We start from the raw sequence: 25397 nt of genomic DNA, 5'->3' as shown, positions 1-25397 counted from the left end.
ATCCATGATAAAAGATTAGTTGATTAGTAAGCTCCATACCGGTTCTCTTGCCTGTACCTATCTGCAGGCGATGCAGTGTCCGTCTGCTGTGCCACAAAATTACAATGCGGATCTTGACGAACTGCAGTTTTCGGCGAATTTTCTTTAACAGTTTGCACAGACTCAGAATCGGAGTCCTCCATGGTCCCCTGGAGTCGAGGCAGGTGTTGTCACCCACTGGAGAGCTTTTCTGAATTAACCTCGAAGGCCATCTACTAAAAAGGAACATAGACGTTAAGTTGGACGACGTTCCAATGTCAGAACCGCTTCACCTGGTCTTGTCGGTGTTCTCTGTTTCTTGTGTGACTGCGGACTTCTGAAACCGAATTGAGATAGACATCATCTGCAAATGCCCTTTTCCCCAAAGCTGAATGGCGATAGTCGGTCAAAAATTAAGCAAGGACACGCGTAGCTAAAGTATGCACATTCGTTGACAGCAAGTAAAAACAAATTGATTCACAAACTCTTGTTTCCTCAATCAGTTTACAGATGATGAAAATTAGAGCCTCATTTTATACCAATGGATGCGGAGGAAGCAGCATCCATACAGACAGGAAAGATGCCCCATCCCTACGTGACCGAAACACTGCAGCTTCACACATACACACACAACTGCAATGTAGAGCTCCTGTTTTCAACGATAAACAGGCGAAGACGATCTAAGGGGGAAGGACCGCACTGGAAGGACGAGGGAGAAACATAAACAAACTCCCATTGACAACAGCTGCCTGATATCGAGGCTTGAGTCCACGTTTCGATTCGGTTTGAATCGGAAAGAGAGGGGAGGGCGGGATCAATCCAGTCCGGCCCCCATCCTTTACTGATTGGTTGGCTTGAGCCTCAACGTTTTATTTTTGAACGGTTCCTGTCTGACCCCATCCACCGATTGGTCGCTTCATCTGTCAATCACATACCCACCTGGCCAATATTAGCATCCCGCTGGAGGGCGGGGTCCGCTCAGTCAAAATGCGCACGATTCGGTACAGCCGTTAACGGATTCCAAAGATGGTCTAGCTACGCTCAACAAAAACGCGTGACGCTTTCTGAAAAACAACGATTGCTGTAATGATCGCAGCAGGTTCCCAATGGGACGGTCGATTGTCAGTTGCCAGTGCGGCTGTTTATTTTCAACCGCCTCAAGCCGCCAAGGGACAGCCGCTCCGCACGAGCTGATTGGTGCAGACTTCCCGCTCCTCCCCCGGAAGCGGGAAAAGGTTCATCCCCTCAGCAACTGCGACGGTTGGCCGTTGGAGGGGGGAGGGGTAACATCGTCACTTCAAGGTGAAGGTAGGGATGACTATAACACGGTAGTATAATGTCCTTCGTGACTGATATTATTTTGTACGTACTTTTAATGGGCCCTTTTGCTTTGACAATAGGCATGTTCCCTCGATTCCGTTATGTTATGAGGTGCGTTCACTGTTGCTGTTCCCCATCACTTTACTGCGAGTGAGCGAAAAATCAAAATTCTGTCTGTTTCAGCCTGGGGTACATTCCATGACGGGTATCCATACACATCTCCATTAGATGATCTTAAAAAGATTGACAGTCTTTCTCCGTGAAGATATTTTTGGGTCTACTCATACATCTCCCAGGGAACGCAGCAGCTGAATAAGTTCACTTCTTCCTGGTCATTCGAACAGGAGTAGGCCATTCAGCCCCTCGAGCCTGTTGTGCCATTCAGGGAGATCACGGCTGACCCATAGCCTTTAACAACTAATCCAGCATTCGCTACCGTTTGAGGAAGAGATTTCCAAACTTCTACCACCTTTTGTGTATAAGTGCTTCCTAACATCTCCTGAATGCTGGAAAATGTCAGCCAGTATGGCAGCATCTGTGAAGGGAAATTGGTGTCTATATTTTGGGTCCGGTGACCTTTCTACATAACTGTTCTGTGAAAGGGTCACTGGACCTTAAATGCTAACTCCTGATTTTTCTTTGCAGATGCTGCCAGACCTGCTGAGCTTTTCCATCAATTTCTGTTTTTGCTTCTGATTTAAAGCATCCGCAGTTCTTTTTGTTTTTATCTCCTGAATGGTCTAGTCCTGATTCTCATGCTTTACTGTCATTCTGGAATCCCAACCAATGTATGTAGCTTATCTGTCCTGTTAATATCTCGAAGTTTTTGATCTGATCACACCTTAACCTTCTAAATTCTAGAGGAAACAGACTTAATTTGTATAATCAGTCCCAACCCTCGGACTCAGCACAGCCTTCTTGACCTGCAATCTTCTTCCCGACCTCTCCGCCCCCACCCCTTCTCGGCCTATCACCCTCACAACCTCCTTCCACCTATCTCATTCCCAACATCTCTTCCCCCAAGTCCCTCCTCCCAACCTTTTATCTTAGCCTGCTTGGCACACCTTCCTCATTCCTGAAGAAGGGTTTATGCCCGATATGTCGATTCTCCTGCTCCTTGGATGCTGCCTGACCTGTGCTTTTCCAGCAACACATATTTTAGCTCTGATCTCCAGCATCTGCAGTCCTTACTTTCTCCTAGTTAATTTTTGTAATGTATCATGAAATCCAGGCATCATTCTTGCAAATCTATGTTACACTTACTCAAAGGCCAATATAGCCTTCCTAAGGTCAGGTGACCAAATTGGCACTCAGTACTCCAAGTAGGCTCAATATTAACCACAGATGGGCTGAGGCAGCAACAACCCACATCCCACGGGTGGGGGGAAAAAAATTCTCCTCCTCTCTGTCCCAGTGATTGCCTCCTCACCCTATTTGTTCCAAGATTGTGACCGGTCTTCTAGATTCCACAACCACTGTGTGTCCAGCCTGACCGATCCCTACCTACATCTTAACATCTTTGATTTAGTCAAACTGCATTCAAACAAAAACAAAATTCTGATGCTAGATGTTTGTGCACAGATGCTGCCACACCTGCTGATCTTCTCCAGCGCTTTCTGTTTTAGTCAATAATGCAAAGATAGTTGTTTTCATGGGTATTTTTAAGATAGTTCCAGCCATTTATCTGGTAGCGTTATCATATTTGTCACCTGAAAATGCAGTATAGGTCTTGTGACTGAAGTTCAGTCTTAATATTCTCAGTTTAGTTGTTTCTGATTAAGAGTATCAACATTTCTATGACTTTATCAACCTATTCAGTGATGTTATGATACACCAATGGACAAGGAGAGATTTGAACTTGGACCTCCTTGGCCAGAGATAGAGATATTGTCTCTGCATCACAGTCTTTCAAGATGGAGACAGAATAACAGGGCAGTCTGTGGGCTCTGGCCCAGGTCTCAGCCATTTTTTTTTTAAATTCTCTTTTTCTTTCCTTTGGTGGGTGAATCAGCAGCAGTGAGAGCAGGCCACGTGAGGAGGGGCAGTAGCCTCCTGGCAGTCATTGGCAGCAAACAGCAACTTCCAGCAATTAGAGATGGTGGCAGCAGTAACAAAGATGTTCTCTTGTTGTTCAGGGCTGGCAGCAGTAGACTCTTCAAGATATGGTGCTGGTTAGGCAATATTTCAGAGGAGGGAAGCCAGTGTGGGACGCAGGTAGACAAGCAGGAGGCTGGAAGAACACAGCAAGCCAGGCACCATAAGGAGGTGGAGAAGTCAGTGTTTTGGGTGTAACCCTTATTCAGGATGTTTGCAAGGCAGTGGCCTGACCTTGCAGCAGAGCCAGGAACTCCTGGTTGCAGTAAGCTCAGACTGGGGAGAGGGGATCGTCTCATTTAAAGGAGATGTGACATGCATATTTTTTTACATAGAATGCAAGGAGTCTGGAAAGCACTGCCAGTGGTGATGGTGGAAGGAGATATGATAGGGGCATTTAAGGAACTTTTATATATTCTCATAATTATGCAAGGAATGGAAGGATGTGAACCAAAGGCAGGCAGAAGGAATTTGTTTAATTTTGCATCATGTTTGGCACAACATCATGGGCTGAAGGGCCTGTTCCTGAGCTGCACTGTTCTATGTTCTATGAATTCTGCTGTTCATTGTGCAAATATATACCTTTTTTTTTGCAAATCAGTTTATCAGGAAAGCAAAGTTTACAAGTACTCCCTTGTTAGGTAGCAAAACATACAAAAACAATGATAGTTACACAAAATTAAATGTTAACTAAATACAATCCAATTTTTGATTTTTTTTTGTCGAACAAGATTAGGTGACAACATATTCTCTACAGAAGGTCAAGGAAGATATCCACAGATGAGGATTGAGCTACTGATTTTGCAGCAATTTTCTATGTTTGTTTTCTGATTTACAGCATTTGCATTTTTGAATCATTTCAGTCAAATTCTTACACTAGACAACACTACTTTTTCAAAGTGTTCACCATCCCTTCTCAAAGATTGCAGGAATAATGCCTGCAATGTCAGATTGTGAAATATGCAATTAAAATTTAGACATGGTTAGTCACATTTTTGATTATTACATGAAAAATTGATTTAGATTCAACATATGACCAGTGATCTCAATATTTGTATTGGCCAACACTGTATGCATGTGTACTTGAACCCAATTCATGTACTTGATGGTAAAATGATAAGACAAAACACAATATGACTGTTTTGATATTTAAGGGTATTTCCTTGGCTGTTCAATGATGTTGAATGTTTATGAAGTAAATATACACGTTTAGAATGAATTTACTGTTCAGTGAATATGCAACACATTTGGCCCAAAGTGTCACTTAATTACATCTGTGGCTCATCAGTTTCTATTGGATCAGGGATGACGAGATGAAAATAGTCTGCATTATCAATTAAATATTTTTAATTAACCTGTTCAGACTTTAGTTACACACCTCTGGGACAAGTGACACTTGTCTGGGCTTTCTGACAGAGATAGGGATACTGCCACTGCACCCCATGAGCCACAGCATTCGCTCTCTTACAACTGCTTTCCAGAAAATCCTTGTTTAAAATGCATGTGCTCTTCAGGTGGACACAGGTCTGGCTTGACTGATGTCGCAGGTAGTACTGAGGAAGTGGGGAGGCTACAGAAGGATCTAGACAGGTTGGGAGAGTGGTCCAGGAAATGGCTGATGGAATTTAACGTGAGCAAGTGCAAGGTCTTGCACTTTGGCAAAAAGAATAAAAGCATAGACTACTTTCTAAATGGTGAGAAAATTAGTAAGAGTACAAAGGGATCTGGGAGTGCTAGTCGAGGATTCTCTAACGGTAAACATGCAGGTTGAGTCCGTGATTAAAAAAGCGAATGCAATGTTGTCTCTTATCTCAAGAGGGTTGGAATATAAAAGCAGAGATGTGCTACTGAGACTTTATAAAGCTCTGGTTAGGCCCCATTTGGAGTACTGTGTCCAGTTTTGGTCCCCACACCTCAGGAAGGACGTACTGGCACTGGAACGTGTCCAGTGGAGATTCTCACGGATGATCCTTGGAATGGCAGGTCTAACATACGAGGAACGGCTGAGGATCCTGGGATTGTATTCATTGGAGCTTAGAAGATTAAGGGGAGACTTAATAGAGACGTACAAGATAATACATGGCTTGGAAAGGGTGGACGCTAGGAAATTGTTTCCATTAGGCGAGGAGACTAGGACCCGTGGACACAGCCTCAGAATTAGAGGGGGTCAATTCAGAACAGAAATGCGGAAACATTTCTTCAGCCAGAGAGTGGTGGGTCTGTGGAATTCATTGCCACGGAGTGCAGTGGAGGCCGGGACGCTAAATGTCTTCAAGGCAGAGATTGATAGATTCTTGTTGTCTCGAGGAATTAAGGGCTACGGGGAGAATGCTGGTAAGTGGAGTTGAAATACCCATCAGCCATGATTGAATGGCGGAGTGGACTCGATGGGCCGAATGGCCTTACTTCCACTCCTATGTCTTATGGTCTTGTCCAAAATGGATTGCCTACCAATAATCATTAAATTACATTAGGAAAACATGATGCTGACCAGTCTATTAAGTTATTATACCAAACATGGAAGAAAAGTTATGTAACTTTTTAAAAACAGATTTTATTATATGCTTAGTGTGGCCATGAAAATAAAACCTGCTATTTGTTTATTTTTTCATGATCACTACTGAGATTCTAAAATGAACAACTTTTATTTGCACAAGACATTAAACATGGACAGCTTTTTCCACTTTGAGAATCATACAAAACAGCCCATCAAGCCTGAAGGTGTGGCATCGGAAAAATACAGCCAGTCGGACAGCATCCAAAGAGCAGGAGAGTCGACATTGAGTGTCGGCTCTTAATCAGGAACGGGGATGGGGAGACAAGAGGGCTGAGCAATAAATGGGAGGGGGTGGGGCAGGGAGAAGTTAGTTAGGAATGTAATACGTAGATGATGGCGATAGGCCATGTTGGAGCAGATAGCTGGGGAAAAAGATGGACAGGTAGGACAGTGCCAAGTTAGATCTGGGATAAGGTGGGGGGAGGGAAGATGAGGAAACTAGTGAAATCGACATTGATTCTGTGTGGTTGGAGTCTAAAACTTTTTTTTTTGCAGATCTTCTTTCTCCTTTTTCCATAGCAAACTTATGGATTTGTGGTTGATATCATGAATACCTTCCTCCCCTCCACCACTGTCATCTCAAATTAATGAGCAGATGAGAAGTGTACTTGACAGAAGTGTGTTAACTGTATAGCTGTCACATTCTAATCAGCCAAACTTGAAAAATGAACTTAAAAATCGCCACTTCCCTAAAACTAAGCCAGTTTTCCCTATGATTTGGAGATGTTCTATAAAGACTGGTATTGTGGGGAACTAGGTGTGCAATGTGCTGATCTACAATTGTGCTTTGGAATGAAGCAGGAAGAATAGATTGAGATTGTTGTATCTCAGCCTTGGTAAGAGTCTAAACAAAATTAAAACTTTGGCATAATTTTTGTAATTTCTAGTCTTTTCTGATTTAAATAAACTGAGCTTGTACTCCATCTTTTTGGACGATTAATCATTTTAAAGTAACAATCAGTTGACAGTTTGGTTAGCTAATACACCAGTGGTCTCAAGTTGTTTTTTAGTCCATTTATAAAGAAAACCACCAAATGCAATCAGTACTATTGACTTAATGGTGTCAAATAATACTGTAGCTGCACTAAGTGGAAACAATTAGCTGCTTTTTTTGTGCTGTCATAATAGAACAAACAGCTTACGAAAAGAACGGAAACAAAGAGTGGAAAAAGTGTATGGCTGTGAAGGATTGAGATTGGAATGGACATCTGGAGATCTTCAGGGAGTGATGCTATAGAATAATGGGAAAGAGCAAGTACATTGCTATGAAATGATTTTTATGTGGTCATTGCAGGATATAATGCTCTAGTTCTGCGATAGTAAAATATTAGTGATCATGCTTAGCTACAGGAGCTCATTCAAAGTGAGTAGATTTCAACGTATGCTACTGTTAGCACTGTACAATAGCTTATCGATCAAATTTTGTGAAGATGTTTTGTCAAATAAGGTTAGCCTTATGATATCAGCAGATGGAGTGGATCAAGAAAAGTCTGAAAACAAAATATCCCATGTACAGTAACAAATCTAAGCAAGAGTCATTTTGACTTGTAGAAGTGGGAGTTTCAAGGAGAGATGATCAGTCTAATGACAACAGCAGTCAATAAAATGGTATTCGGGCTGATAAAGGATCTTGATCATAACAGTAAGCAGACAACATTTCAGCATCTACTCCCTTGTTAAATTTTAACCAGTTTACTAACATTATTTTGTATTTTTCAGAAAACTTACATTGTAACCCAACTTCTGCATCCTATGACTGCTTCCATTTTATACAATTGCTTACTGTCATTAACAAGAGCACAAGCACTTTCTTTGAGACAATGGAATTCAACCAGTTCAGCAAAGCCATTTTTGGAAGTCAAACATGTACCTTTATCAATGCCTTTTGCTGGGAAAAAGAGCTTTCTAGACTTGCCTGATGTAGTAGAAGATGAATTAGAGGAACAGTTTGTCAGAGGACGTGGACCTGGGGGCCAAGCAACCAATAAAACCAGTAACTGTGTCGTGCTGAAGCATGTTCCAACTGGAATTGTAGTGAAGGTAATTGTAGATTCTATGCTACAGAAGCAGTAAAATTGAAATAGCATGCTCCTTTTGATTTCTTCCTGTCATGCAAGTTCAATTATTTGTAAACAATCTGTTTTTTGCCTTTTCAGTGCCATCAAACCAGATCAGTAGATCAGAACAGAAAAATAGCCAGAACAATTTTACAAGAAAAGCTTGATGTACATTACAAAGGTGTAAACAGTGAAATTATGAAGCAAAAACAAGTACAGCAATGGAAAAAACAAGAAAAGAAAAGAAAAGCAAAAGATAATTTAGAAAGAAAAAGACAATTTAAAAACCTTTTAGAATCTGCAGATGCTACTGAAATGAAAAAGTAATTTGATTTGTTGCATGACTTCTATTCCTTTTAACCAGCAGAGTTAGATTGTACAATTAAGAGACTGGTTTTTATCTTGTAATAAATTAAAATGCAATAAATATCTAAAACATTGATTTTAAAGCATAAGTAGAATCTTTTGCACCTTTAATGTATGTTAGTAGTGGATTCATGCCCCACTGCTGATTGTGAGCTAATGATCTAATCCTATAGTTTAGTGCAATATTAGGGGTTGATTTGTGTTGGATGGGGGAATAGTGCAGTGTGTTCGAGTTCTTGTACGGAGCTTGAGCTAAATCAACACATTTATCAGCAGCAAGACCAAGGTTGTAATCTTCCTGGCATTCTTTCCTAATTGCCAGCTTCTGCTTTTATTGTTGTAATGCTGCCAGCAGCTCAGCTACCTGATTTAGAGATTAGCAGTACTGAGGCAGGTTGAAATCCAGAAGAGCACAAAACATTCAAGGGAATGTAGCTACTCAGCTTCGTGAAAATACCCAATTTGGGTTTTGACAGGACTGCTCAAATCCTGACCTCATTATAATCTTGGTCCAAAACAATAAAAAGCCTAATTGCTGAGATGAGGTGCTCAACTTCAAGGTAGCATCAAGGAGATACATGAAACTAGAGTCATCTGGAATCAATCCGGGAGATGGAGGCAGGACTTTTCCAGTGTCTAGAGTTACTGAGCACAAAATCAGACCATTGTGGTGGTTGTTAGTTGTTCATCTCAGTCCAAAGCCAGTGGTGGAGGAATTCATTCGTGTAGTGTCTAAGGTGCAACCATTTTCAGCTGCTTCCTCCATCTTCACGCAGTCAGAGTCAGAAGTAAAGTTTTTGAGCATTCACCAATGTTCAGCAACATTACAACTGTTCATATGGAAGTATTCCATGGATAAGATGATTTGCTATGTATGACAAAGTGTTGGTTTGTGTGCAGAATATGCCAAACAAAGTGAGCTAATAACTACCAACAAATATTTGTGCCACAAGTGCAAGGCAAGACAGTAAAAAAAATCTTAAGCCTGAAGAAAGCCAGTTGATTTCACGCAGCAGTTGCCATCAGCTGTTTTTAACCAATAAGTCAAAGACCGTCAGAGAGGAGGGTGGAGTGGATAGGTGGAAAGGAAGATAGGCAGGTAGGACAAGTCATGGGGACAGTGCTGAGTTTGGAACTAGGGTGAGGTGGGGGAAGGGGAAAATGAGAAAACTGGTGAAGTCCACATCGATGCCCTGGGGTTGAAGTGGTCCGAGGCGGAAGATGAGGCATTCTTCCTCCAGGCGTTGGGTGGTGAGGGAGCATTCAAGAGCATACAAAGCAGGTAATGAAAATAAGCTTTATTACAAGAAGAAATCAATACAAAGATGCCTAATTTCTGTACAATAGCAAAAAAATTATAATTTAGAGGAAAAATCTTGTTCTGCAAAGTTCCAGGAATATCCATTCCTCCAGTTTGATCAAGTGCAAAAATATGTTTTTCGAATTGTATCCGTGTATTTTGCTTCAAAAAGATTCAAAAATTAAACATTAGCCTGACAAGGTTATACAGATCAATGAGCTGTATCGTTTCTGGTAAGTTCTTTGTTTATTCAATTAAATAAACAACTTGGTCGTTGCAACAGTTGAGTTGATTCTATGTTGTGAAGAACCAAACTTGGATGAAAAAGCCAACATTTTCTTCAAGTATTCTCCAGAGTAAAGCATCTTTTACATCACCATATTGTTATAGCTCAAATACAAAGCTGACAATGCTTAAACTTAAAGAAATCAGTGTGATCAGGAAAAAACATTACAAAAGTAGCATTTCCTTCTCCAAAAATAAACCACAAAATCTTGAAGTCCAATATAACCTCAGCTGCACTAAAGCTATGATCTTGCATTGCGTTCAGTTTCAGCCAGGCATTCCCTCACTAATCCTCGAGCATGAATAATTCCTGGAAAATGAAAAGAGGGAGACAATGACATTCAGTTCTAAACAGTTTTGTTTGAATCAAAAGATCAACTCTTTTGCTGTTGCTCGACCGGAGTATTTCCAGCATCTGAAGTTAATTTTGCTTTTATGTTAAATACGTAACCAAATTCAATTCTAAAACTGAAGCAACTGATGCAAATGACTAAACAGCTGCATTTGTCCATTTTTGCCCCTTTTATTTTTCTCAACTTGTAGCTCATAATGGGATCACTGACAGTTCCCAGCCAGAATATCCAAAGCAACATTTTTCACAGCAGTTTAGATAAATTCTTCACCAAGAACAAATGATTTCAGAATGAACTCTTAACTATTCCTCATACAACTCCCTCAATGACAAAGCCATAGAGTACTAGAAGCAAAAGCAGCAGGTCAGAGACAGAAATGTTAACAAGTACAATGCATGTTGAAGTGGCACATCAATGGCTTCAACATTAACTAGATGTTGTCATGCTTGTTGAGCTTTTCCAGTACTGTTGTTGTTTCTGAAACTTATTTCAATTGTGCCAGCGAATTGGTAACAAGTGAAGACAGTATACAAATTAGTACGAGTAGTGTGAAGGGGGAGAAACCTTCTGAAAAAGAATTCAAAATATAAATATCAAAAGGGATTATTGAAGCCAAATCAAAGAAAAGTATTAGGAGAGCAGAAAAACAGGTTGACCATTGACAGTGAACTCAAGGCAGGAAGATAGTAGCATCGTGCCACTGTTACTGAGCTAATGATCCAGAAATCAAGGTGAATGTTTGAGGGATGAAAATACAAATATCATTGCAGCTGGTGGAATTTTAGAATGAATTAATTTGTACAGTCTGGACGGGTAATCTTTGCAATGGTGACCGTAAAACTATCATAAAAAGTTATGATTCGCTTTGATGAACTGCCTTAATTTACCTGTGGTTCAGTATAATTTTCTGAGAAGCACCTTGGGTATGCTTTATCACATTAAGGTACAACATGAATGCTAGTTGATAGTGAACCAGTTAGGTTTTTACAATAATAGAAATCTCTGTGGTTAACACTGCCAGCATCAGTTGCTTTATATTCAGACTTCCAAATTTTCATATTGGTGGTATCTGAACTCTGTCTCTCTGAAATTATGCAAGTGGCATAAGCACACCACTGTGTACCGTGCAGTGAACGATCCACTGTTTCAGGTGGAAAACTTTACAATCCATTAAAAAAATTGTGAAAAAACTACTCACTTGGTCACACAACTGGAAGATTAGAAATAGCACATTATTCAATTATAAAAAGACAAGAAAATTGTTCTGATATATACCACGTTTTAATCGCTCCATTGCACTTTTACTGCCAGCATAAGTTGGTCGGATGTCTTTCCCTAGCTCTTCAATTATAGTAAGTAGCTCCGCATATTTACTCTGTGGTGCCTGATTACTACTCATTCCCTAATAAAAGAAGGAAAAAAAACTAAGTTAAGAAATGTACAAATCACATTGAAAGTTGGTATACTTAGTAGCAGTGACCAGTAGGAAACATCAACTTGCATTTATGTCATAGAATTACAACAAAATGTTGTTTGGCACGTCTCTGGAAAGCATCTTAAGAGTTGTTGACAAGTCAGTTTTTATAAACTGGGAACTAGAAAGTCGAATCATGTCTCAGTGCAAATTACAAAAGGTGTAATGCAGCTGGGATTGTTCTCCTTTTGCTTGATTCCACCAATTACCACCACAGATTGGCTGCTTTGGAGAAGGAAGTGGACAAGATTTCCAGATCTACAGCAAAAATTGCTTCTCAATCAGGGATAGTCTAAGTGCCAGATTTTCCATTTACTCCTGTCTGATTGTTGACATCAATGACATCTGGAAGGACAGTACACAACTCCAACCTGTGCATTAAATGGAGGATTTGTCTAGCTCCCACTAGCACATACTGTCGATCTCAAATCTAGATGGAAAAGATACTGTGGCCACAGGCCAGAAGGACAAGGAGAGCAGGATATCGCATATAGAAGAAATGGCAACATTACATATACTAACTGCGCTGAATATTTAAAATTGATTCTTTCTATATTTCTTGGCAATTTACTTTCACAAAGTTAAAATTAACAAAACCAGGTTTGGTTCAACAGGTTTATTTGGAAGCACTAGCTTTCAGAGCACTGCTCCTTCATCAGGTGGTTGTCACAACCATGTTGTGTTGTAAGATTTTTAAACTTTGTACACTCCAGACCAACACTGGCACCTCCAAATCATACTTTCACAAACAGCAAGAGCTTCTACCAGTAGATTAAAATGATGTCTAAAGATCTGCAGTATAGTGAATTGGCAATGTTAAATTGCCCAGTGTGCAGGCTAGGTGGATTAGCACATGGGGAATGCAGGGTTACAGGAATAGGATAGGATTTGGGGAGGGAGGGATGCTCTTCAGAGGATTGGTGTGGAGTTGATGGGCTGAATGGCCTTCTTCCACACTTATGGATTCGACAAAAAGAGTTGCACAAGTTGAGGATGCAACTCGGTAACTGATAAAAGGGAACAGAATTTAAACCAACATTTGCATTGTCTTCATGCGAAGGACACTATAAATATCTCAAAGATATAGTTAAGCAAGGTGCGAATGGGAAAAAAATTGTCATCACTTTCATGAGGGACAAATTAATCAATGAAACTGATGGGTCTCGAAGGGATGGTAATAAGGCAGAGATCGTGACATACACTGCAAGTAAAGATATAGGTTGAGTGAGGGATGAGGTTGTGCATCAACCATCAATTCAGGGAGCTAGATAATAGACTAAAGAGCAGGACTGCAAAAAATGCAATCTTTGGGATTACTGTTGGTGCCACTTGCTAATGAGTACAGAAATAGAACAGGGCAGATTAATGTGTGGCTCAGAAATTGGTGCAGGAGGGAGAGTTTTAGATTCCTAAATCACTTGGGACCATTGCTGGGGAAGGTAGAACCTGTATAAGCAAGATAGTCCGTACCCGAATCAGGGTGGAACCAACATCCTTGGGGGTAGGTCTGCTGGTACTGTTGGGAAGAATTTAGACTAGTTCAGCAGGGGGAAGGAGATACAGTGTTAGTATATTAGGAACACAGCATAATACAGTAAAGGAACAAAAACAGAGTTTAGCCATGGGTCACAAGGGAGTAAAGTGAAGTTGGATGGCCTCTAATGCCAGCAGTATTATAGGGAAGACAAATTAGTTATGGGTGTGGATTGGCACACGGAATTGTGATATTGTTGTCATCAAAAACATGGTTGAGGGGTGGCAGAGGAATAGCAACTCAACACACTGGGATGGAATTCAGAAGGATGATGGAGGATCTCATTGAATTTCATGGATACTAAGAGACCTGGATAACATGGACATAAAAGAAAATGATTCCACTAGTAGGAGAGACTAGGACCTTAGGGAAGGGATAACCTTTCAAAACTGAGATGAGAAGGAGTTTCTTCAGCCAAAGTATAGTGAATCTCCGGTACTCATTGCCACAGAAGGCTGTGAAGGTCAAGTCATTGAGTATATGCAAGACAAAAATAACTAGGTTCTTGACTGGTAAGGAGATCAACTGTTACAGGGAGAAGGCAGGAGAATGGGGTTGAGAAACAATCAAATGACACAGCAGACACGATGTGCCTAATGATCTAATCTTACTTCTATATGGGCCAACACAGAAGAGATCCAGCCCTTTAGAGAATGCGAGCCCAGCATAGCTAAGAACTTAAGACTGTTGAACTTTGATTCTTCATTTTTCTATTTTGTACCAAAGATTGCACCAGGATGGGTGTCAATGTACACTTTTCACTATACTCATGTACTTCTGTACTTAAATACACATGGCAAAACTTATGGTTTCATTGGGTGCAGAAGTTTCAGGCAAGAAAGGAGGGGGGATAAAAGAGACAGTGGTGTCCAATATTAATTAAGGAGTCAGTTGTGCTGTGAGGAGGGATGCTATCCCAGAAGAATCTTCAAAAGAGGTTTGTGGGTTGATCACAAAAACAAAAAGGGGAAGACACTTTTGGAGTATACTGTAGACCACCCAGCCAATGGGCAATAGAGCAGATACATAGACTACTCACGGAGGTGCACAAAAACAATAAGTCTAATTATAGTCAGTACTTATAATAAAGGAAATCTCAACTTCTCCAACATCAACTGGGATCAACCTAGCAAAAACAGCTTAGAGGGGACAAATTTCTTGAAAATGTATTCAGGACAATTTTTAATATCAACATAAAGAAGGACCAACTAGGGACAGAACTGGACATAATTCTGGGGCATCATGCCAGACAGGTGTTCAAGATGGCAGACAGGTGTTCAAAATGGCAGAGTGAAAGAGACAAATCAGCATTTTATTGACAGCGGCAACAATATAGGTTCACAGTTTGGAAAGGAAAACAACGGTCTGCAAAAACAAAATTTTGGATTGGGGTAGGGATGGTTGGAGAAGGCAGATTTAATTAAATAAGGCTGAATCTGGCCAATAACTGCTTCTTGGCAAATCTACAGAACAATGGGGGAAGAGTTCAAAAAGGTGCTGGGGGAAACATAGGACCAACGTTTGCTTTAGGGTGAAATGTACGAGTAAAATACCTAAAGAATTCGGATTTTTAGCAATATTCAGGACTGGATAAGAAGGGCAAAAGAAAAAAGGTTTTTAACAGGTTCAAACACAGTAATTCAATGGAAGTCCTTTTTAAAAAAAAAATTCATTCATGGGACATGGGCATCGCACAAGTGATATAAAGGAGAACCAAAAGTGTAGGGGGTGAACTTAAAGAAATTCAGAAGCAAAGAAACGACAAGAGAAAACATCAGTGGTGGGCAAGTTATTGGAGGGAATCCTGAGGGACAGGACGTACATGTATTTGGAAAGGCAAGAACTGATTTGGGATAGTCAACACGGCTTTGTGCGTGGGAATTCATGTCTCACAAACTTGATTGAGTTTTTTGAAGAAGTAACAGAGGATTGATGAGGGCAGAGCAGTAGATGTGATCTATATGGACTTCAGTAAGGCGTTCGACAAGGTTCCCCATGGGAGACTTATTAGCAAGGTTAGATCTCACTGAATACAGGGAGAACTGGCTCAAAGGTAAAAGTCAGAGGGTGATGGTGGAGGGTTGTTTTTCAGACTGGAGGCCTGCGACCAGTGGAGCGCTACAAGGATCGGTGCTGGGTCCTCTACGTTTTGTCATTTATACAAATGATTGTATACGAGCATGAGGTACAGTTAGTAAGTTTGCAGATGACACCAAAATTGGAGGTGTAGTGGACAGTGAAGAAGGTTACCTCAGATTACAAGAGGATCTTGATCAGATGGGCCAACAGGCTGACAAGTGGCAGATGGAGTTTAATTCAGATAAATGCGAGGTGCTAATTTTTGGGAAAGCAAATCTTAGCAGGACTTATACACTTAATGGTAAGGTCTTAGGGAGTGTTGCTGAACAAAGAGACCTTGGAGTGCAGGTTCATAGCTCCTTGAAAAGTGGAGTTGCAGGTAGATAGGATAGTGAAGGCGGCGTTTGGTACGCTTTCCTTTATTGGTCAGAGTATGGAGCACAGGAGTTGGGAGGTCATGTTGCAGCTGTCCAGGACATTGGTTGGAATATTGTGTGCAATTCTGGTCTCCTTCCTATTGGAAAGATGTTGTGAAACTTGAAAGGGTTCAGAAAAGATTTACAAGGATGTTGCCAAGGTTGGAGAATTTGAGCTATAGGGAGAGGCTGAACAGGCTGCGGTTGTTTTCCCTGGAGCGTCGGAGGCTGAGGGGTGACCTTATAGAGGTTTACAAAATTATGAGGAGCATGGATAGGGTAAAAAGGCAAAGTCTTTTCCCTGGGGTCGTGGAGTCTAGAACTAGATGGCATAGGTTTAAGGGTGAGAGGGGAAAGATATCAAAAGAGACCTAAGGGGCAACATTTTCTCAGAGGGTGGTACATATATAGAATGAGGTGCCAGAGGAAGTGGTAGAAGCTGGTACCAATTGCAACATTTAAAGAGGCATTTGTATGGGTATGTGAATAGGAAGGGTTTGGAGGGTTGGGCCAGGTACTGGAAGGTGGGACTAGATTGGGTTGGGATATTAGGTTGCCATGGACGGGTTGGACCGAAGAGTCTCTATCACTATGATCAGCAGGTAAGATTAGGAAAAATCCTAAGATATTTCATGTCAAGGGGAAAAGGATAACCAGAGCAAGAATAGGTCTATTAGGGACCAATCAGTGGGGTGTGAAATGAGCACTTGGCGCGCACCTTCATTTTGGAGGGGGAATTAGATACAGTATTCAGGCAGAGGGACTGAGAGATTCTTCAGCAATTTAATAGAGGCAGCTATTTAAATCTGGTGTTTTATGGGCTGTCAAGAAATGATTATATCATATCTCTACTTGGGATATGAACCTATCAGAAAGTGGTTAATGGCCCTAACCATTGTAGGGGCTAACTGTACCCAGTGATGCAAATATATATTTTACCATACCTGTAAATAACCCATAGAGGGTGGTCCATAGTCATTGATCAGTGGCCTAAATGACTGCACTGAGCTCCCCATACTTGTCGAAGGAGATGGAACACTTCCAACTGTTGGAAGGAAATTTGTATTATATTGCATCAGTTTGTACACTCTGAACTTTGTTTTTTGTATCAAATAGCTCAAGTTGTTCATCACATTATACAACAAAGAGAAAAAACTCTATGATCCCAGGCATTCTACTGAATATGCCACAGTTTCAAAGCAAGCCAGTATATCCAGAGGTCCAACTCTGCACAAGTTAGCTGGCAAAGTAAACAGCCAAACAAAATCCTGGCTACAAATCAGTCTGACTGCAACAGGCAGCAGGAAGTGCAACAATTTCAGATCCAGCACCCTCAGTTTAAGAGGAAGACCATGAAAAAATTAAGTATTCAGGGTTAAAAATGCTGTTCAGTGACATCTGTTGTGAGAATGCACACACGTGGAGGAAAAGTAGCAAACCAGATGATCCTTGGCCTGGTGCCCAAACCTGGTATGATATCTTAAGGAGATCAGTCAAAGTGACCATACAACCCATTTTCTGACTGAAAACAGAATACAACCATAAACACCGGTTTAATAACACCTGCATTTTGAGCACACTGGTACTGCATTAAAATGATAGATCATATGCTGTCTCAAAGAGTCCTCACAAGAGGCAACTGGACACACATTTGGCCATGCGCTATTCCTGCCATTTCATCTTGACACATTGAAGACTACAATGAATTAGTGAAAAGTCGGTTATTTTTTAAGGGGACACACGAACTCTTGTAACTTCCATTTTCAAAGCTATCGTAAAAGATAGCCAGAATCAAGGTAGGCTTCAGTATGTTAAATTTAAACTTTAAAAACTGCACTGACCCTTTTCCCATTAGGGTCTTGAATTTCATGACAGATAAAGGAAATTATAATCTAATACAATTTCCTCTTACGAGTAACATTTTAGTTTTTAGTAAACCCATAATCACCACATTATCAAACTGTTTGACTAGAATCTAGAAACCACCTATATGTGGTGAACTGGCCAGGTTAATTCCCACAAGTCTGTTCTTGTGAAGTTAATTTTCTGATTCAGTATGTGGATGTACCTACGAGAGAAGGTGTAAAACTTGACCTACTCTTGAGAAATAAGACCGGACACGTGACTGAGGTGTCAGTGGGGGAACACTTTGGGGCCAGCGACCATAATTCTATTAGTTTCAAAAGAGTGACAGAAAAGAAAAGACTGGATTTAAAAGTTGAAGTTCTGAATTGGAGGAAGGCCAATTTTGATGGTTTTAGACAAAAACTTTCAAAAGCTGTTTGGGGGCAGATGTTCACAGGTAAAGGGATGACTGGAAAATGAGAAGCCTTCAGAAATGATATAACAAGTCCAGAGACAGTATATTCCTGTTCGGTGAAAGGAAAGGCTGGTAGGTGCAGGGAGTGCTGAATGACGAAAGAAATTGAGAGTTTGGTTAAGAAAAGCATATGTCAGGTATAGACAGGAGAGATTGAGGAGTGAATCCTAAGAAGAGTATAAAGACAGTAGGAGTATACTTAAGAGGGAAATCAAGACGACAAAAAGGGGACAGGAGATAGCTTTGGCAAATAGAGTTAAGGGGAATCCAAAGGATTTTAACAAATACATTAAGGAATAAAGGGTAACTAGGGAGAGAATAGGGCCACTCAAAAATCAGCAAGGCGGCCTTTGTGTTGAGCCGCACAAGATGGGGGAGATGCTAAATGAGTATTTTGCATCAGCATTTACTGTGGAAAAGGACATGGAAGACATAGGATGTAGGGAAATAGATGGTGACACCTTGAAAAATGTCCATATTACAGAGGAGGAAGTGTTGGATGTCTTGAAATGCATAGAGGTGGATAAATCCCCAGGACCTGATCAGGTGTACCCTAGAACTCTGTGGGAAGCTAGGGAAGCGATTGCTTGGCCTCTTGCTGAGATACTTGTATCATCGATAGTCACAGGTAAGGTTCCAGAAGACTGGAGGTTGGCTAACATGGTGCCATTGTTTAAGAAGGGTGATAAGGACAAGCCAGGGAACGACAGACCAGTGAGCCTGACCTCGGTGGTGGGCAAGTTGTTGGAGTGAATCCTGAGGAACAGGATGTACATGTATTTGAAAAGGCAAAGACTGATTAGGGATACTCAACATGGCTTTGCGTGGGAAATCACGTCTCAAACTTGATTGAGGTTTTTTTTTTGAGGAAGAAACAAAGAGGATTGATGAGGGCAGAGTGGCGGACATGATCTATATGGACTTCAGTAAGGCATTCGTCAAGGTTCCCCATGGGAGGCTGGTTAGCAAGGTGAGATCTCATGGGAGAACTAGCCATTTGGATACAGAACTGGCTCAAAGGTAGAAGACAGAGGGTTGTTTTTCAGACAGGAGGCTTGTGACCAGTGGAGTGCCACAAGGATCAGTACTGGGTTCATTACATTTTGGATGTGAGCATAAGAGGTATAGTTAGTAAGTTTGCAGATGGCACCAAAATTTGAGGTATAGTGGACAGCAAAGGTTACCTCACATTACAATGAGATCTTGATCAGATCAGCCAATGGGCCGAGAAGTGGCAGATGGAGTTTAATTCAGATAAATGTGAAGTGCTGCATTTTGGGAAAGCAAATCGTAGCAGGACTTATATACTTAATGGTAAGGTTCGAGCGAGTATTGCTGAACAAAGAGACCTTGGAGTGCAGGTTCATACCTCCTTGAAAGTGGAGTCGCAAGTAGTTAGGAGAGTGAAGGTATCATTTGGTATGCTTTCCTTTATTGGTCAGAGTATTGAGTATGAATGTTGGGAGGTCATGTTGCCACTGTACAGGACATTGGTTAGGCCACTTTTGGAATATTGTATGCAGTTCTGGTCTCCTTCCTATTGGAAGGATGTTGTGAAACTTGAAAGGGTTCAGAAACGATTTACAACTATTTTGCCAGGGTTGGAAGATTTGAGCTATAGGGAGAGGTTTATTAGGCAGGGGCTGTTTTCCCTAGAGGGTCGGAAGCTGAGGGGTGACCTTATAGAGGTTTATAAAATCATGAGGGACATGTATAGGATGAATAGACAAAGTCTTTTCCCTGGGGTGGGGCAGTCCAGAACTAGAGGGCAGAGATTTAGTGTGAGAGGGGAAGATATAAAAGAGACCTAAGGGGCAACTTATTCATGCAGAGGATGGTATGCGTATGCAATGAGCTGCCAGAGGAAGTGGTGGAGGCTAGTACAATTGCAACATTTAAGAGGCATTTGGATGGATATATGAATAGGAAGAGTCTGGAGGGATATGGGCCAGGTGCTGGCAAATAGGACAAGATTGGGTTGGGATATCTGGTCGGCATTGGCAAGTTGGACCGAAGGGTCTGTTTTCGTGCTGTACATCTCTATAGCCCAGTGTCTTTCTTCTCTTCACGATGGTCAGTCTCGAGCATTGCCTTGCGTCCTTTACACAAGGCCCTCATCGTTCTGAATTATTTGTCTGTTTCCATGGTTCTCTTGTAGCCTTATTTTGCCCCATTTTTGCAACCAGAGGTCAAATAACCTATAGAATCTGCCATTTGCCTCTTAAGCAATCTGCTTTTACTGCCAGCGAGTCGATCTGATGTTTATGTAAATTCAGCATCGTTTCTCATCATGCTTGTCAAACTTCAACTGTTATCCATAGGGCCACCGTTAGCAATATGATCACAACCCTGCCCATCTACAGATAGCAGGAGATACTGAGTAGAACTCATCAGAGTCAGCTCAATCGTATAGTAACGACCCAATCCAACCTGAAAAGGTTGTCAGTGGCAGCCAGTGCTTCAACACCAAATTAGTTTTAAACAGCAGTAGCAAAATCATAAAATAGCCCAAGGCATATGAAATATGAGTTAGCCATACAGGCTTATGGTCAAAAAATGTCCCCCATCAATTCAGCTTACAAACATGGAAATTAAATGAAGTATCCCAATCAGCTCCTCCAGCCTGCTCATCCATTCATTGATGATCACGGTTGATCTATTTGTGCTCCAAGGTCCACATTCTCATCAACTTCCAATGACTTTTGTTTTTTTTGCCTAATTACAAACCTACCTCCATCTTAAACATTCAACGGTCCCATCTCCACTGCCTTCTGCAGCAATGAGTTCCAAAATCTCAAAGCTCCTCAGAATTCTCATCTCTGTTCTAAAAGGATGATCCCTAATTTTAAGTGTTCTCCCAGTTCTGGTCTGAGCCACAAGGGGAAACATCCTTTCCAAACCCCTTCAGGATCTTATACACTTTAATCAAGTCACCCCTCACTATTCTAAACTCCAATGCAAACAATTCCAACGTTTTCTCAGAAGATGACATTTTCATATCAGTGTAGTAAACCTCTTCCAATATATTCACATTCTTCTTTAAATAAGGAGATGATAATTGTACACAATATTCAAGATGTAATCTCACCATCATCCTGTACAACTGAAGCATAATATCCTCATTTATTTTGTTGAACATAAAAGTAAGTAAATTTTAAGTGGTGCCTTGAAGGAGGAAAATAAGGCTTTATGTAAAACAAATTAGGCATCTGAAGGCACGGCATCTCATGCAGGAGTGCCTAAAAGATGCCAGAATTGGAGAAGCACAGAAATCTTGTACTGTTTCAGGCTGCAAGAGATTATGGAGACAAAGAGATGCAAGGCCACAGAGGTATTTGTAAACAAGATTAAACAGGATAAAATACAGAAGACCAGCCAAGAGTGCAACAGAAAATCAAATCTGGAGGTAACAATGGCATGATGAGGGTCGAGTGAGGATATTCCAACATTTCTCAAAGTAGACAATTTGAGCACAAATACAATAGCGCAGGTGGTCATTCAACCCACTATGCCAAAGTTGGCTCTTTATCACAATTGTCCAATTTGCTCCATGCCTTCTCTTTGTTCATAACATTTCAACTGTTTCAAGTGTGAAGTGATGATGCACTTTGGTCAGAAGAACAATCTAAAATAGGGGCTGCAGTTCTAAAGGAGGTGCCGGAGCAGAGGGTCTTGGAGTATACGGATCACTGAAGGTGGCAGGACAGGTGAAGAGAATAGTAAATAAAAGTGTTCTTGTTTTTATTAATTAGACATAGAATACAAGAGCAAGAAAATTATGTTAAACTCGTACAATATTCTGATTGGACCTCAGCTGGAATACTGTGGAAATTGTGAGCACTACGTTTACAGGAAAGATGCAAATGTGTTGGAGAATGCAGAACAGATTAATAGCAGCTCTGGAGGAGAGAAACTTCAATTACAAAGACAGAAGAAAGATTTGGAACTATTCTCCCTGGAGAAAAGGAGACTTAGAGCTTTTCTGAAATACAAGCATGCTGAGTAGAATAGATAGGATGACATTGTTTCTGAATACAAAGAGTAAAAAGTGAGGTCTGCAGATGCTGGAGATCAGAGCTGAAAATGTGTTGCTGGTTAAAGCGCAGCAGGTCAGGCAGCATCCAAGGAACAGGAAATTCGACGTTTCGGGCAAAAGCCCTTCATCAGGAATTGTTGCTTTAACCAGCAACACATTTTCAGCTCTGAATACAAAGGAACAAGAATGACAGGGCAAAGGTTAAAAGTTATGTGCAAATGAAGCAAGGCTGAGAGAAATTAGTTTCCCCACAGTCAGTTGTTAGGATTTGGAATGCATTGTTTGGAAATGTAGTAAAGACAGGTTCAATTGACCAATCAAGAGAACACTGGCTGGTTATTTGGATAGCAACGGTAGGGATGGAGGAAGGAAGGCATGAGATCAGCTCTAGATAATAGAGCCATCGTAAGTACAATGGGTTGCAATGGTCTCCTGCACCATAATAATTCTACAACTCGATTATTTATCCAATTCTGTTTGAAAGTTAATAATGAACTTGCTTTCAACCATGCTTCCAGCAACATCACTCTGACCCATTAAAAAATTGGCTTCCACTTTTTTTGCCAATCTAAAATGGTTTTGTCAGATTTCCTACTTAATTCTCATTAAACTTTGTAATTTAGAGTGCCTCAATTAAAAACCACTTTCTCTGCTCTGGGGAGAAGACATCAACTTCCCCAGTTTCTCCACAGAACTAAGCTCCCTCAGCCATCGCACTATTCCATTAGATCTCATCTGAACCCTATCTTACAAGCATATTACTTCCCTTTTTAAACACCATACCTTACTGGTAAAGATGAAGGATAGGTTGAGATAGAGAAGCTTTGTATTACAGCAAGGATGGGAATTCATATCACTGCAGCCTGCACAAAAGCATCCAAGCCTCAGCAGACAGCAACAGCATCTCTGCTGTTTCCCCATCCCCTCAGTTTGATGCTGCCATTCAGTGTGATGTCATTACAGAACATTCCAGATCATTTTACAATTCAGTCAAATACTGCAGCAAAACACCAGGTGCAATGAGAAATCAGAGTTTAGCTGTGACATTAAAAACATCAAACAGCTCATTTTATTCCAAACTAGATTTTTAAAATAAGTGACTCCTGAAGCACATTCAGTAACAATCTGAACCGGTTTAAAAACAACAATATCTCGTCAATATAACTTACCTTGGCCTGTGAAACCAGAAATCTCTTATTCACGTCTGATTGAATTAAGTCCAAGATTCCAACTATAAACTGCTAATGTTGTATTAACTGATTAAGAATAATCAGGAATTCAGTAATTATTAGGATAAACTCAATAAAACTGCTAAATACGAAAAGGGATTATTTGGATTAAACCGCCATTGTCCCTTTCCCCTTTATTCCCCCTCCCCCCCATCGCCCCCTTTGAACTCCGGCTTTCTCCGCCTCCTATCCCCATACCCTCCATCCCGCCGGAATTATTGCTGTTGGGAGCAAACTGAACATTCCTTCAATAATATTTCATGTCTATCGCACTAACAGAGGCCAAATTGGGAATCGCTTCACCAAACCAGGTTTAGACCTTACCCTGACTGACCGAGAGTCCAGGCCCGACGCTCGCTTTGCTGCTCATTCCCAACCGGCTCAGGCCGCTGAAGATGGCGCCAAAAGGCCTCCGGCCCTAACATCCGGGTACAACAGATAAGCCTCACCCCTTCACAAGAGGCCCATTCCCTTGGAGACTCCCACAGATTGCCCCGCCCCTTGAAACATTTCCCCCTCCCCTCGAGACCGGCCCCGGCCCCGGCCCCGCCCTCTCCATGTGCCCCGCCCCCTGTGTACCACGCCCCCTGTGTGCCTCGCCCTCTCTGTGTGCCACGCCCCCTCTGTGTGCCACGCCCTCTGACCGCGACTTTAACCCTTTCGGCGCCGAGCCGCTGTCAATTTCAATTCCCTGACTTCCCGGAGGGAGATCTTGATGAGCAGGTGTCGGTGTTGGGTTGGGTTGAACAAGGTTAAAAATCACACGGCACTAGGTTATAGTCCCAACAGGTTTATTGGAAATCACAAGCTTTCGGAGTCCGGCTTCTTCTTCACCTCGGAACGCGATTTATTAAACCTGCAGATCATTGAAGGAGATGTGGGTTGTGAGGATTATCAGAGGGCAGAGCAGGTTACTGATCATTTGCAGATATGGGCAGAGAAATGGCAGGTGGAGTTTCATGTATGCAAGTGTGAGGTGCTGCACTGCGGGCGATAAAGTGTTAAACAAAACGATAGAGTTAATGGCAGGACCCGCATGTAGCATTGATATATAGAGGAATCTTGGGGTTCAAGCCCATAGCTCCCTGAAAATGGCTATGCAAGGAGATTGGGTGGGAAAGAAAGCGTATGGCATGCTTGCTTTTATCGGTTGGGAAATTGAGTACAGACATCAGGGTATCATATTGCAGCTTTATAAGACTTTGGATAAGCCACACAGAGTACAGTGTTCAATTCTGGTCACCACATTACAGGAAGAATGTGGAGGCTTTAGAAAGGGTGCAGAAGAGGTTTACCAGGCTACTGCCTGGATTTGAGGGTATGAGTCACAAAGAGAGGCTAGAAAAACTGGTGTTGTTTTCTCTGGAGTTGTGGAGGGTGAAGGAAGACTTGATAGAAGTCTAGAAAATTTGAGAAGCATAAATTGGCGGAAAAAGATTCTGTCAAGCCCCAAGTCAAAGTCTAAAACTAGGGACATGCATTTAATGTGAGAGGGGGCAAGTTCAAAGGAGATGTGAGGGGCAAGATTTTTTTTAAAACAGTGAAAATAGGGCTGATGGTGGAAGCAGATATGATTGGGACATTTAAGAGACTTTTAGATAAGCACATGAATATGCAAGCAGTGGAGAGATATAGACCCAATGGCAGGCAGAAGGGATTCGCTTAATTTGGCATCACGTTTGATACAACATTGTGGGCCAAAGTACCCGTTCTTATGCTGCACAATTCTATGTTGATAAACATGTGAAGGTGCTGGCATTGGACAGGGACGGACAAAGTTAAAAATCACTGCTCCACTTTTTTTATTTCAAAAATATACTTTATTCATAAAATAATTTGATGGTCTATACAGTTGGTCATGCCATACATACGTAAACATTTGCATACAGAGATCAGAATTTATCACTTCTATATACAGGTCTGTACATTTATCAATCATATGTCCATATATTTAGCTGA

The 25397-nt window shown here is 41.3% G+C and overlaps 3 protein-coding genes across 16 annotated transcripts in view; 1 reads left to right on the top strand and 2 right to left on the bottom strand.

The window, feature by feature from the left end:
• LOC132827004 (M-phase phosphoprotein 9) overlaps positions 1–1188 on the bottom strand; it is a 107959-nt gene extending 106771 nt beyond the window's left edge. For 6 of the 12 annotated variants that reach the window (XM_060843337.1, XM_060843339.1, XM_060843344.1 and 3 more), the window contains exon 1: positions 40–550. In XM_060843337.1, the coding sequence (XP_060699320.1) occupies positions 40–182 (143 nt within the window). In that variant the 5' untranslated portion in view covers positions 183–550. The other 6 variants (XM_060843334.1, XM_060843335.1, XM_060843333.1 and 3 more) reach the window with 6 other exon arrangements.
• Positions 1013–9930, top strand: mtrfr (mitochondrial translation release factor in rescue). Its single transcript, XM_060843346.1, has 3 exons — positions 1013–1346; positions 7709–8029; positions 8146–9930. The coding sequence occupies exons 1-3, from the start codon at positions 1125–1127 to the stop codon at positions 8371–8373; spliced, it is 771 nt and encodes a 256-aa protein (XP_060699329.1). The 5' UTR covers positions 1013–1124; the 3' UTR covers positions 8374–9930.
• LOC132827007 (cyclin-dependent kinase 2-associated protein 1) lies at positions 9696–23889 on the bottom strand. 3 transcript variants are annotated; one of them, XM_060843347.1, is made up of 4 exons: positions 23773–23889; positions 16798–16898; positions 11626–11752; positions 9696–10307 (listed from the first exon to the last, which is right to left on the bottom strand). In XM_060843347.1, exons 1-4 carry the CDS (start codon positions 23861–23863, stop codon positions 10240–10242), a joined length of 387 nt encoding a protein of 128 aa, XP_060699330.1. In that variant the 5' UTR covers positions 23864–23889; the 3' UTR covers positions 9696–10239. The 3 variants fall into 3 exon arrangements, with proteins under 3 accessions (XP_060699330.1, XP_060699331.1, XP_060699332.1); XM_060843348.1 differs by having other exon boundaries at positions 23763–23887; XM_060843349.1 differs by lacking the exon at positions 23773–23889 and adding an exon at positions 23379–23519.
• Positions 23890–25397: the final 1508 nt, after the last annotated feature.

Source organism: Hemiscyllium ocellatum, chromosome 24 (genome assembly GCF_020745735.1).
Source record: "Hemiscyllium ocellatum isolate sHemOce1 chromosome 24, sHemOce1.pat.X.cur, whole genome shotgun sequence".
Lineage (NCBI taxonomy): Eukaryota > Metazoa > Chordata > Chondrichthyes > Orectolobiformes > Hemiscylliidae > Hemiscyllium > Hemiscyllium ocellatum.
The sequence above is the reverse complement of the archived record's forward strand: the minus strand, read 5'-3'. Positions and strand labels throughout refer to the sequence as shown.